This window comes from Emiliania huxleyi, assembly GCF_000372725.1.
Source record: "Emiliania huxleyi CCMP1516 unplaced genomic scaffold EMIHUscaffold_304, whole genome shotgun sequence".
NCBI classification, from domain to species: Eukaryota; Haptophyta; order Isochrysidales; family Noelaerhabdaceae; genus Emiliania; species Emiliania huxleyi.
Window position 1 is genome coordinate 93382 of NW_005199735.1, and position 11257 is coordinate 104638.

Sequence of the window (11257 nt, forward strand, 5' to 3'; positions counted from 1 at the left end):
TGACATCTCAGATGATGCAGTCGTCTTCAGACGCACAATGGGACAAGCGTGCAGAGATGATTCCATTATGTGGGATAGTCCAGGCGGGCTGGGGCGTGGCGCGCACAATGCTCGCATCGATTCCCATCATGTTGGGCGCCGTCAAGTGGCGGTAGTCGATCGTGCAGTTGCAGGCGGTGGGGCCGCACGGTCGTGCCTTGACTGGCCGCAGCGGCAAGTTCTTGTGGTCGACGCCGGTAGCCCGTCGTCGAGCGCAAATCTCCAGACGCTTTCGCGAGCTCTCGTAGAGAGTGTAGGCAAGCTTCAGAGTGCGCTCTTGGAAGCCGTCGAGGTCGAGGGCGAAGTTGAGATCGACGCGCGGATCGCCCCGCCTCGCTCGCGGGGCGAACTTGTGCTGGCGCGCACCGCCGCTCCGGAGCGGCGGGTCGGGCCGGCGAGTCGGCCGCAGAGGCGGCTCCCCGCCGATCGGATCGGCCGGCCGAGGGCGGACAGGAGCCTCGTTCAGGGTGGACGGGCCACGAGCCAACGGTGCGCCCCATCGCCGCGCCGCGGGGAGAGCGGCAGCGGCCGCGACCATCGCCCGACCGTCCAAACCCTGCTAATCCACGCCGGAGGTTGGCTGGGTAAACGGGAGCGATCATCAGTCCAAGGCAGCAAAACTGCGCCACCGATGCACTCGCCAGTCTCATCCCTCAAGTCGTCCCCGCTGAGCTCCTTTGCCGCCGCCGTCATCGCGGCGCTCCTCGCCCTCACGATCCTCTTGCCGGTTGTTCGCACGAGCGTGACAGCGACGGCCTCGCTCGTGGTTGAGGTCGCTCGAGAGCACCAGGCCTCTCTCTTGGCTGCAGACGTGTGGACGCTCACCTGCGTCGGACTCGCCGGCTTCGCTGCTCAGCTGGTCGACGGTTCTCTCGGCATGGGCTACGGCCTGACCTCCTCTTCCGTCCTCGTCGCCGCGGGGCTCAAGCCAGCGACCGCCTCGGCCTCGGTGCACCTGGCACAGGTTGGCACGACGCTCGCCTCCGGCCTTGCGCACCGCCGCGCCGGAAACGTGGACGAGGCGAGCCTCAAAAAAGTTGCGCCGCCGGGAGCGATGGGCGCGCTGGCTGGTGCGGCGCTTCTCTCGTACACGCCGGCGGCGACGGCGCGGCTCCTCTCGGCGACTCTTCTATTCGGGCTCGGCGCGATTGTCGCGCTGCGCTTTTACCGCATCGCGCCGCGCCGGGCGGAAGCAGCGGGCGCCCCGTCGGCCACCGTCCTCCGGCTAATCGGACTTCTCGGCGGCTTCGTTGACTCGACCGGCGGTGGAGGGTGGGGTCCCATCGCCACGTCTGGCCTCCTTGCGGGGAGCTCGCTGCCCCCCTGCCGCGTGGTCGGCACCACCAGCGCGTCCGAGTTCTTCGTCACCGTGGCGGCGGTCGCCGGCTTCTGCGCGACTCACGCCGGAGGCGGCGGCGGGCACGGCGCCCGCCTCGACCTGCTCGCCGTCCTTCTCCTCGGTGGCGTCTCGGCAGCACCGCTCGCACCCCGTCTCGTGACTTGCGCGCGACCTCGCATGCTCGGCGTGTTGATTGGAGGCTTTATCATGCTGACCAACAGCAAGACTCTCCTCCACGCGGCCGGCGCGGGCGAATCGGTCCGAAGCTGTTGCCAGGCCGCGCTGCTGGCCGCCTGGCTCGCCGCCCTGGCCTCGGTCCGCCGCCACGCCGATGACGAGGAGGCTCCGGCCGGCAAGGCAGGCCCGCAAGACTAGCGAGCAAACGTCGAACCCTCTCCTCCCCTCGCGCCTCGGTGCGGACGCGCGTGAAGGATTCGTGTCGGGGGTTACTCAGTGGACTGTGATGGAGAGGGGGGACGACACTTCTTCAGCGTTGACTGTGAAAGTGAAAGAAAGAAAGCAAACACCCAAGGGAGTCGAAGTGAGGGAGAAGTCGACATGTTCATTATCAAATTTAGGATTTTCCGTCATTTGTCATTGCTTTCCCTTCCGTCGGCCCACGCAGGGTCTCGCTCGGGCGACGGGGGGGGGACTTCAAATGGCGCTGCAGAATCTGCTCGCGCTGCTGATCGTTCTAGCCTTGCCTGGCGCGGTGCGTGCGGAGTCGGATGGCACAGCCGCAGCGGCAGAGGCCACCACGGCAATCGCTGAGGCCGATTCGGCGGCAGCGCAGGAGGCCAACTCAAAGGTATGGGAGGACTTGATGGCGGCCGATTTCAAAGCAGCAGCCTCCCAAGCGTACGTTGCTGCCAACAAGAACTCGATCTCGGCCTCCTCCTCGTTCGCGTCAGCGTTTGCGTTCCTCGCCGACACGCTGTCGGAAATGACTCAGGAGTACAGCCCGGAGGTGCTTACTGGCGGCGCCAGCACTCTGCCAGGTGAGATCGGAGCCGGCGTCACCACGCCAGGTGGGATCGGAGCCGACGCCACGACGCTCCCGGGCGAGATAGGGGCCGTTGGCGTCACGACGTTGCCTGCCGGCGCCTCCAGGGCAGCAGAAGCCATTGCGCCGGACGAGGTCGCTTCTGCGACGAAAGAGTCGGCGATTGAGGCGAAGGCAGCCGCCAATTCAGACGTGAAGGCTGCGCTGGGCGAGGCGAAGGTGGGAATGGGGTATCTCGCTGACGCCACCAAAACGGCGGGCGTGGAGATTATGACTGCATACAATGAGGCGGGCGATTGGAAGAGCGGCCTGCAGGCGGCTGCCGGGCAGCTCCAGGGCCTTGCGATGGGCATTGGGTCGTACGGCTTGGACGCCATGCTCTCCGGCGAGGTCAAGTCGTCCAGTGAAGTCGCCGCAAGCGCAAAGGCGGCCTCCACGGGAACGGAGAAGGCCCAAGTGGCGATCGATCAGACCACGGTCGCGTCTATGGCCTCGCTCAAGGCGGTTGGCGCCACCAGCGTCGCGACCTTCGCCGGTGGCGCCAGTTCGATGACGAGCGCGATCAACGCGTGGAGGATGGACGCTGCTCGTCTGGCGAGCGAGGCGCTGGCGGTAGCTTCGCCCACTGCGCGACCTCCATCGACCGCGCTCGCGGTCGCGGCGTTCGGACTGCTGACTGCGCTGGCGTTGGGGGGCCTTCATGCCGCCGGCCGCATTGGGCTTGGGCAAGCGCACGCCACTGGCACGTCCTCCAACCTCGTTTGATGGGACAGAGCTTGCTTGGCTGGGAGTGATGGAGATGGCGCTCCCCATGGAGATTTCACAAAGATCAAAGTCAAAGTTGCGCATGTGTCCACACCGTTTTCGCATTCTTCACTTCGTTACTCTCGTGTTTTTACACACACACGAAAACTTCAAACTACGACACCACCATCTCTCAGTTCATGCGGAGATCATGAACCGTGAACCGTGACGAACCAACTAGTCGACCAACTAGCCCCCGCCCTGACAGCGCCCCTGACCGCCCGCCCGGTCCCCCGCGGCCCCGCCCCCGGCCCGACACCGCGCCCGAGACCCCGAGTCCGTGATCCCGCGCGAACCGTGAACGAACCGCGAAGGAGTTGGTCCATGAACCGGGTCACGGGTCACCCTCCTGCGAACTGACAGGTTGGACCACGCCACAGACAGTTCCATCTCTCTCTCCCACAGACAGTAAAGGTCATACCCGAGCCGTATCACACACGCCCCACAGTCCAACAACTACATTCGCTCTCAACGGGCGACCCTGTCTGCAGCGCGGAATTCCTCTTTTCTTCTCTCTCGTCCTCCTGACAAAAATGTAAAAAGCAAACGTGTGAGTGTTAGAGTTGTTGAGCACTTGAGCACTGGATAGGGTCGATTCCGCATGGTACGGGACCCCTCGATCGTCTCGCCCTCCCTCACTGGTGTGTTCATTGGGGGGGGGTCATAACAAACACGGTACAGGATCGAGGTGCACGCTGCCGAAGCAGTGTCGTCCCCCCTCTCCCCGACGGCGATGGCGGTGTGACCGATCGAGCTACAAGAGGAACTTGTTCAGCAGGATCCGGGCCGTCGGATGCACTACCTCACTGGGTCTGAGACCACCGCACGGCCAGCCCTTCACCACTCCGGGTTTGCGTGGAGTCGAACCACTCCGGTATGGGCGAGCCCATTGATTTGAGTTGAGTCCCTTCTCGCCTGCGGGAAGCAGTGGGGGGCGCGTATTCTGCTCCTAGCGGGATTGGGGCGGACGGGGGGCGGGGCGGGGCGGGGCGGGGCGGGGGGGGGGGGGGGTCTTATCCGAGCGAGAGCTCAGACATAGTAACTTGTAGACGTACTACACACACACAAAGTCCGAATTCCAGTCATTAGAGTTGTTTGGTATTGAAAATCTCTCTCTCGAAATGTAAAAGAAATGCCGGACGCGCCGCCGCCGGGCCTTTATTCCTCCCCATCCCAAACTGTCACTCCCCTTTCTCCCGGCCGGGGCGGGGCGCGCGCGGGGGCGGCGAGTGTGCGGGATGTCTGTGGGCCCGAGAGCATGTCATGCGATGCGTGTGTGCTGTGTGCCGCGCGGCCTTTTTTCTATCAAAAAAAAAATCGGGTGAAGATGGATATATGCTTATATGCTTTTGATGCGAGGCTTTGGTACCGCTCGTGCCAAAAAACGCAGTGCCTTCTTTCCCTTTTTTTTCGGGAGATGCGGGCGATCTTCTCGCGCGCTTCCTCTCTTCCCCTATAACCATTCGTGAGCATGCACCCATACTCAGCGGAAGCCCCACGGCAACTCGAGCATTGCCTGCGTGTGGGCCGGGAAGCGAGTGTTAGGGCGTGGGAGAGCTCGCTGTGCGGCGCCGTCTCGCCGCGCGCCTTTTCAAGCTGCTCGTCCTCCTCGAGGACGGACTCGATCTCTGTGCGGCAAATAGGGCAGCGGTGCTGCACGTCCGTGCGGTAGCGCAGCGCGCCTGCGCAGCGGCTGCAGAGAACCCTGCGAGGCAGGCAGGGCGTGGCGTCTGCAAGGAGCGGCTGCTCGCGGGCGTGGAGGCAGGCTCGCACATGTGGCGGCACGGCATCACGGTGGCGTCGCGCGGCTGGTCCATGCACACGATGCAGTTCTCGTCCAGGTCCTCGTCATTGCCCAGCTCGCCCTCCGACTCGGCCTCCTCCTCGCCCTCCTCGTCCTCCTCGAACACCTCCTCGTCGGGCGCCTCGGACGCCTCGCGCGCCCTCCGCCGAAGGAGCCGCTTGCTGATCAAGCGGCTGACACCACGGCTGAGGCTCCTCCGCCTTGAGAGACCCGAGAGAGAGAGCCTAGGCGGCTCGGAGGCTGCGGCATCGCTGTAGATGGTGCCCGAAAGCGCTCGCTGAGGAGGCGAGAGCTCTGTCTCCGAGCTCGAGCGCCGCGGTGCAGGCGGCGAGCCGTCCGTGGGAGCCACCACGTCTGACGCATGGGTGGGCGGGGCGGAATGCCGTGCCCCCATTGCGAGCGCTAGAAACGAGGCGGCGTCTGCGCGTCACTTTCGCCGTTCCCCTTATTTATTTTTTGTCTCTCTCTTGGAAAACCACGATTCGTGTACGACCTACTTAGCTTCCGCGCAGTACTGAGGTCAAGGGTTTCGTCCCAATTCTGCCGCCGGTGCGTCACGCTGCGCCATCAAAAGGACTCGTTCTGCGAACCGAGAGAGAATCTCGGGCGCTTCACGCAGCCACTCTTGCAGCCGCGGGAGCCCCGTCTCGACCAGCCGGCCGAGCTCCTTCTGGTAGCGCCGAGGATTCCCATAGTAGTACGGAACAGCCACACTGCCGGCCGGCTCCTCTGCTTCCAGCAGACGCTGCACTCGCGTGACGTCGGTGGTTCCGTTCCGCGCGCAGACAAAGACAACCAGGGTGAGGCAGGCCACCTGCAGTCCCGGGAGAGGAGGGTGGCGAGACGGCACACGGCGAGAGGGAGGCGCGTGCGAATGCCCACCATTTTGAGGTTTGCCTGACGCGTCGGCGTGAGTGCCTTAGCCAGCGCGTTCTCCCGCGGCCGCAGCAGCAGCTCCTCGCACAGCACGCGCACAATGAGCAGCTGCAGTGGGCGGGACCAATCACACATCAGTTTTAGGGCGGCTGAGGCGGTACCCGGGTAGACTCTGGGCCCACCTGCATCGTGATGGCAAGCGGCGATGTGGCCGTGGGCGAAGAGGACCCATCGTGGTGCGGCTCGAGCGTCCCAGCAACGGACGGCATCAGGGCGTCGTTGGGCCAGTGTAGCCGCCGCGAGGTGAGATAGCGTAGGTGGCCGAGCATTGGCGCAGGAGCATCGGACAGCGCTTCGAGCACCACTTCTAGAAGCGCCTTAGTTCGCACGCGCAGTTTTGAGCACTGCTTGTCAATCTCGGCCGTTGGCTTTGTGGACGGGCGCAGCGTGAAGCGTCGGCCGCGGGCGAGCCCCGCAGCTTCGCCTGCGCATGAGGGTGAGTGATCACGTTGAGGTGAGTGATTGCGGCCGCACGGACCGACAATCTGGCACTGCGCTCTACAGCAGTGTGAGAAGATGTGCTGTCGTCGGTAGCGTGGGGAGGCTCGGCGCTGGGGCCGCTCACCGACCATGTCGAGCTGCAGCGACGCGTCACGCAACATGGAGGAGACCACGGGTCGCACCGCTCGCTTTAGCCAAGGAATCGCGCATTGGACGAAAGAGAGAAGCACCTCCGATACCTCGGCCTCAGGTGGGGGGGCGTCCTCCTCCTCCTCCTCGGGGTCGAAGGTACTCAAAGAGGCCTCGGAGCCTGCCCGCCGTGGCGGCACACGCGGCAATGGTGAGCCACCAGGCGGCTCGTCAGTGATTCCTGCTGGTGTCGCGTCTTGCTTTCGAGGCGACCCTGCCTCGTCCAAGTCGGCTTCTGAGTCGGAAGAGAGGTCGACGTCTTGAAGCGCCGCGTCAATCTCTCCCAGCAGCTTCTCCGCTGCCTCCTCGCCAGCGCCCTGGCCGCCCTCGCCGTGCAGTGGTTGCGGTTGCGAGGGTGGCGGCGGTGGTGGTACATATCGGTCTCGGCCAGCTTCGTCAATATCGTCTGACATTTTGCTGTTCTCCGCCGTCTCGAGTTCTTCCCGCCAGAGGCGCTCCTCCTCCGCTGCCTCTCGCCGCCGCCGCTCCTCTTCAGCAGCACCAGCACGCAAGTTCTCCATGAGCTCATTGTGCAGGCCAACAGACTTTTCGAGCATCGCTTTGAGCTCGGTGTCTAGTGGTGGCTGCGGCGGCGGCGCTGGCGGCGGCCGCGCGCGCGGGCCCTGCGTAACGGCGCGATCCAACTCCTGGGCCATCCTCGCATTCTGCCGGTCGAGTTCGTCAAGCCGCTTCTGCCTCGCCGCAAGCTCCTGATGCCAGACGTCGCCTGCACCATCCGTGGCACGGCGACGGCCGAGCTGCTCCTCCACAATGCGAAGCTGCAACGACAGGAGCGTGTCGAGTGCGTCTGGTTCGACGCTAAGCGCCATACACACATGCGCCCGGCAACGGGGGTGTTTCCCTCGCAGCCGAGAATCGTTTCACGTGCGTCCAAGTGCTCCAAGTGCGTTTGTGATCTGTGATCTGTGCGTTTGTTGTGAAAAGAAGGGAAGAGGAAGTGTGTTAGGTATATAACTGTGATCTTGATATGACATATGGGTTCGTACTATGCAAAGCATCACATCAATGTCTGTGTGACGCACGAAGACGCTCTTCTCCCGCCCGCGCTGCCGCGCAACCAACAGAGAGACTCCGTCTCCGAAGTGCGTAAAGAGCGGCTAGCCTAAGACGGCTGCCTGAAGAGATCCTCCGCGAGGAACTCACGCCCTGTCCCACTCGTCCTCGGCAGCTGCGGCGGGCTCAGCGGCCGCAGCCTCGCCCCACCCGTCGTTCTGGCCGGCTGCTGCGGGTGCTGCCTGGCTGCTCTGCGCAACGTCGCTCGGGTGCACGGCGGCCGGGGGCGGGGGGACCTGCACGCCCGCCGTGTCCGCCACCGTCTGGATGCCGCCCGTGAGCGCGCCGGTGAGCCCGCCGAGGATGGCGTTGGGCAGGGCCACCGAGAGGCGGCCAACCGCCTTGCCCAGCTCGCTCTTGGGCACGTAGGGCTTCTTCTCGGCGGCGGCGCCGGCCGAGGCGGCGGCCTGCGCTTGCTGCGGCTGCCCCCAGCCCTGCGCGCCAGCCTGGTAGCCCCCCTGCTGCTGGTACTGCGGGTAGCCCTGCTGGTAGGGCTGCCCGTAGGCCGCGCCGCCGTAGTTGTACGTGCCGCTCGGCGACCACTCCGCCTGCTTCTCCGCGGGCGGTGCTGCATCCTCCGCCGCCGCGCCGCCCTTGTGGTTCAGCGCGTCGAAGTGGTCGGCGGTCTGCGCCGAGAGGGCGCCAAAGTCGGTGGACGGGTCGGTGGTGCCGGAGGCGACGCCGGCGCCCGCGCTGGCAAACTCGATGCCGGTCTGGATGCCCTGCATCATGTAGTCCTGCCAGCTCGCGCCGTGCGGCGGCTCGGAGGCGGACGCGTCGGCAGAGGCGGGAGAGGCGGCGGCGGGCGAGGCGGAGGTGGCGGAGGAGGCGCCCGAGCCGAGCGCAGAGGCGAACTGGTTGGCGGCCGCGAGGATGCCGCCGCTGAGCGCGTCGGAGGCTCCGACGGCCGGCGTGGCGGCATCCGGGGAGGCCTCGGCCTCGGCCTCGGCCACCTCGATCGCCTCGCCCTTGCGGTTCAGCGCGTCAAACTGATCGGCGGTCTCGGCGTTGATGCCGTTGAAGCCGGTCGACGGGTCAGTAGTGCCGGCGGCAACGCCGGCGCCCGCGCCCGCGTACTGGACGCCGGTGGCGATGCCTTGGTTCATGTAGCTCTGCCACCCGGCGGTGAGCTTGCGCCGCTGCCCGCCCGCCTCCTTCGCCGGCGCCGCCGCCGCGCCGCCCTTGTGGTTCAGCGCGTCGAAGTGGTCGGCGGTCTGCGCCGAGAGGGCGCCAAAGTCGGTGGACGGGTCGGTGGTGCCGGAGGCGACGCCGGCGCCCGAGTTGGCAAACTCGATGCCGGTCTGGATGCCCTGCATCATGTAGTCCTGCCAGCTCGCGCCGTGCGGCGGCTCGGAGGCGGACGCGCCGGCAGAGGCGGGAGAGGCGGCGGCGGGCGAGGCGGAGGTGGCGGAGGAGGCGCCCGAGCCGAGCGCAGAGGCGAACTGGTTGGCGGCCGCGAGGATGCCGCCGCTGAGCGCGTCGGAGGCTCCGACGGCCGGCGTGGCGGCATCCGGGGAGGCCTCGGCCTCGGCCTCGGCCACCTCGATCGCCTCGCCCTTGCGGTTCAGCGCGTCAAACTGATCGGCGGTCTCGGCGTTGATGCCGTTGAAGCCGGTCGATGGGTCAGTAGTGCCGGCGGCAACGCCGGCGCCCGCGCCCGCGTACTGGACGCCGGTGGCGATGCCTTGGTTCATGTAGCTCTGCCACCCGGCGGTGAGCTTGCGCCGCTGCCCGCCCGCCTCCTTCGCCGGCGCCGCCGCCGCACCGCCCTTGTGGTTCAGCGCGTCGAAGTGGTCGGCGGTCTGCGCCGAGAGGGCGCCAAAGTCGGTGGACGGGTCGGTGGTGCCGGAGGCGACGCCGGCGCCCGAGTTGGCAAACTCGATGCCGGTCTGGATGCCCTGCATCATGTAGTCCTGCCAGCTCGCGCCGTGCGGCGGCTCGGAGGCCTTCTCGTCCACGGCGGCGGCGGCTGAGGATGGCGAGGAGGCCGGGGAGCCGAGCGCCGACGTGAGCTGGTTGACTGCCGTGAGGATGCCGTCGCTGAGCTGGCCGTCGGCGATGATAGCGGGCGACCCGGCCGTCGTCTTGCCGCTGTTCAGGCCATCAAACTTGTCGGCCGTCTCTGCGTTGAGGTCTTGGAGTAAGACGTCGTCGCCGGAGGCACCGGCGTTGGCGTAGGCGGCGCCCGTCTCGATGCCTTGGTTCATGTACGCCTGCCATCCGGCGAGAGCGCGAGCGTTGGAGCGCGTGCTGGCCGCCGGGACGGGGGCGCCGTTGACGATGGAGATGAGAGAGAGCATGGCTGCGGACGGAGTGCTGGACGCGGCAGGAGACTCTCGGCTGGGATGGCAAGGAGCGCTTGAAAGGGAGGGCAAGGGAGTGGCTTCGGAGATACTCCGAGATGCAGCGTGTCAGAGTGAGCGAGCGGGCGAGATTGTCTTCTTTGATCGACCTCCTTACGACTGATAAACAAAAACCTTTCCTTGTTTTACTCATCCCGTTTCCCGGCGTCCCCGACCTCTGCCTGCTGCAAAGCGTAGCCGTCGAGCGCGACGCCCGCCCCGAGGGCAGGCAGCCATGGTGCGGCGGGGGCGCTCGCCGGCTGGTCCGCGGCCGCCTCGGCCATCGCCACCACCGCTCTGATCGCCTCGCGGCTCACCTCGCCGCCATCAGTCCCGACGGGCGCGCCGCTGCTCGCGGCGAGCGCCTCGTCCGCCAGCCCCCTCGCGGTCTGCGCGTCGCCGAGCGAGGCGGCGGCGGCGATGGCGCCAACGCGCGCCGCGAGCGACCACATTGGCGGGGCGTGCGCGGCAATCGCGGGCGGCGACGTGAGCTGCGCGAGCGCCTGCCGGTGCGCCCAGGGAGGTGGGTGAGGCGGTGCCGCCCTCGCTCTCCTCCAACCACCGGCCCCACTGCTAGAACCCCGCCTGCTGGTGGCTGCGCAGCGCGGCGGCGTGGTCGCCAATCGCGCTCTGCGACAGGCCGAGCGTGACACGCAGCGCGCCTATGGTGGCACGCAGGGCCGAGGCTCAGACTGCGCCGCCCGCGAGCGATCCCGGCCGAATCGCCACGCCACCTTGCGCCGCGTGGCTCGGCCGGTAGGCGCGGTTGAGCATGTACTCGGCGCGCTTGCTGCACGCGAGCGCCTTGCCGGCGTCGCCGAGCGCCAGCGCGTTTGAGCCCAAGTCGCCGAGCGCCCCGGCGCAGCACACAAACTGGTCGTGTGCGAGGCCGTGCCTCGCCGCCGCCTCGGCGAGCGCGAGCGCCTCGTCGAGAAACTCCTCCGCCTCGTCATAGTCGCCGGCGAGGTGGAGCAGAGCCCCGTGCAGGTTGGCCGCCAGCCGCGCCTCGCGCCTCGGCATCGCAGAGGCGGGCAGCGTCGCGCAAACGGCCCGCGCCTCACGCGACGCGGCGATGCCGGCCGCGGCCTCGCCGCGCCACAGGCACACCTCCGCCTTGCGCAGGAGGGCGGGCAGGCTGCGCAGCGCTCTCGACATTGATCACCGCGACGACCGAGGACGGCGCTTGGTGTCTTTCTTTTGAGGGTATGAAGCTCTTAGTTCGTACCCGAAGGTGAACTGCTGACAGGGTTTGCGAGGAGGAGCGTAGATCTGTGTTGGGCATAGCT

At 66.8% G+C, this 11257-nt stretch overlaps 7 protein-coding genes across 7 annotated transcripts; 2 read left to right on the forward strand and 5 right to left on the reverse strand.

The window, feature by feature from the left end:
• Nucleotides 1–69: 69 nt before the first annotated feature.
• Nucleotides 70–577, reverse strand: EMIHUDRAFT_368343 (hypothetical protein; the record flags this gene model as incomplete). The annotated part of the gene is made up of 1 exon (XM_005774914.1): nt 70–577. A coding segment is annotated over one exon (508 nt), but the record flags the coding sequence as incomplete, so codon positions are not given.
• Nucleotides 578–670: 93 nt separating this feature from the next.
• Nucleotides 671–1899, forward strand: EMIHUDRAFT_458138 (hypothetical protein; the record flags this gene model as incomplete). The annotated part of the gene is made up of 1 exon (XM_005774915.1): nt 671–1899. The coding sequence occupies one exon, from the start codon at nt 671–673 to the stop codon at nt 1751–1753; it is 1083 nt and encodes a 360-aa protein (XP_005774972.1). The 3' UTR covers nt 1754–1899.
• A 137-nt stretch (nt 1900–2036) lies between these two features.
• On the forward strand, nt 2037–3146 carry EMIHUDRAFT_240225 (hypothetical protein; the record flags this gene model as incomplete). The annotated part of the gene is made up of 2 exons (XM_005774916.1): nt 2037–2376; nt 2449–3146. The coding sequence occupies 2 exons, from the start codon at nt 2037–2039 to the stop codon at nt 3144–3146; spliced, it is 1038 nt and encodes a 345-aa protein (XP_005774973.1).
• A 1479-nt stretch (nt 3147–4625) lies between these two features.
• On the reverse strand, nt 4626–5078 carry EMIHUDRAFT_458139 (hypothetical protein). The gene is made up of 3 exons (XM_005774917.1): nt 4959–5078; nt 4773–4890; nt 4626–4701 (listed from the first exon to the last, which is right to left on the reverse strand). Exons 1-3 carry the CDS (start codon nt 5000–5002, stop codon nt 4669–4671), a joined length of 195 nt encoding a protein of 64 aa, XP_005774974.1. The 5' UTR covers nt 5003–5078; the 3' UTR covers nt 4626–4668.
• A 478-nt stretch (nt 5079–5556) lies between these two features.
• EMIHUDRAFT_240227 (hypothetical protein) lies at nt 5557–7112 on the reverse strand (the record flags this gene model as incomplete). Its single annotated transcript, XM_005774918.1, has 5 exons — nt 5557–5571; nt 5642–5803; nt 5872–5973; nt 6048–6349; nt 6491–7112. The coding sequence occupies 5 exons, from the start codon at nt 7110–7112 to the stop codon at nt 5557–5559; spliced, it is 1203 nt and encodes a 400-aa protein (XP_005774975.1).
• A 379-nt stretch (nt 7113–7491) lies between these two features.
• EMIHUDRAFT_444252 (hypothetical protein) lies at nt 7492–9973 on the reverse strand. The gene is made up of 2 exons (XM_005774919.1): nt 9252–9973; nt 7492–8663 (listed from the first exon to the last, which is right to left on the reverse strand). The coding sequence occupies exons 1-2, from the start codon at nt 9927–9929 to the stop codon at nt 7716–7718; spliced, it is 1626 nt and encodes a 541-aa protein (XP_005774976.1). The 5' UTR covers nt 9930–9973; the 3' UTR covers nt 7492–7715.
• A 274-nt stretch (nt 9974–10247) lies between these two features.
• On the reverse strand, nt 10248–11164 carry EMIHUDRAFT_458141 (hypothetical protein; the record flags this gene model as incomplete). The annotated part of the gene is made up of 3 exons (XM_005774920.1): nt 10706–11164; nt 10557–10633; nt 10248–10474 (listed from the first exon to the last, which is right to left on the reverse strand). Coding segments are annotated over exons 1-3 (723 nt in total), but the record flags the coding sequence as incomplete, so codon positions are not given.
• Nucleotides 11165–11257: the final 93 nt, after the last annotated feature.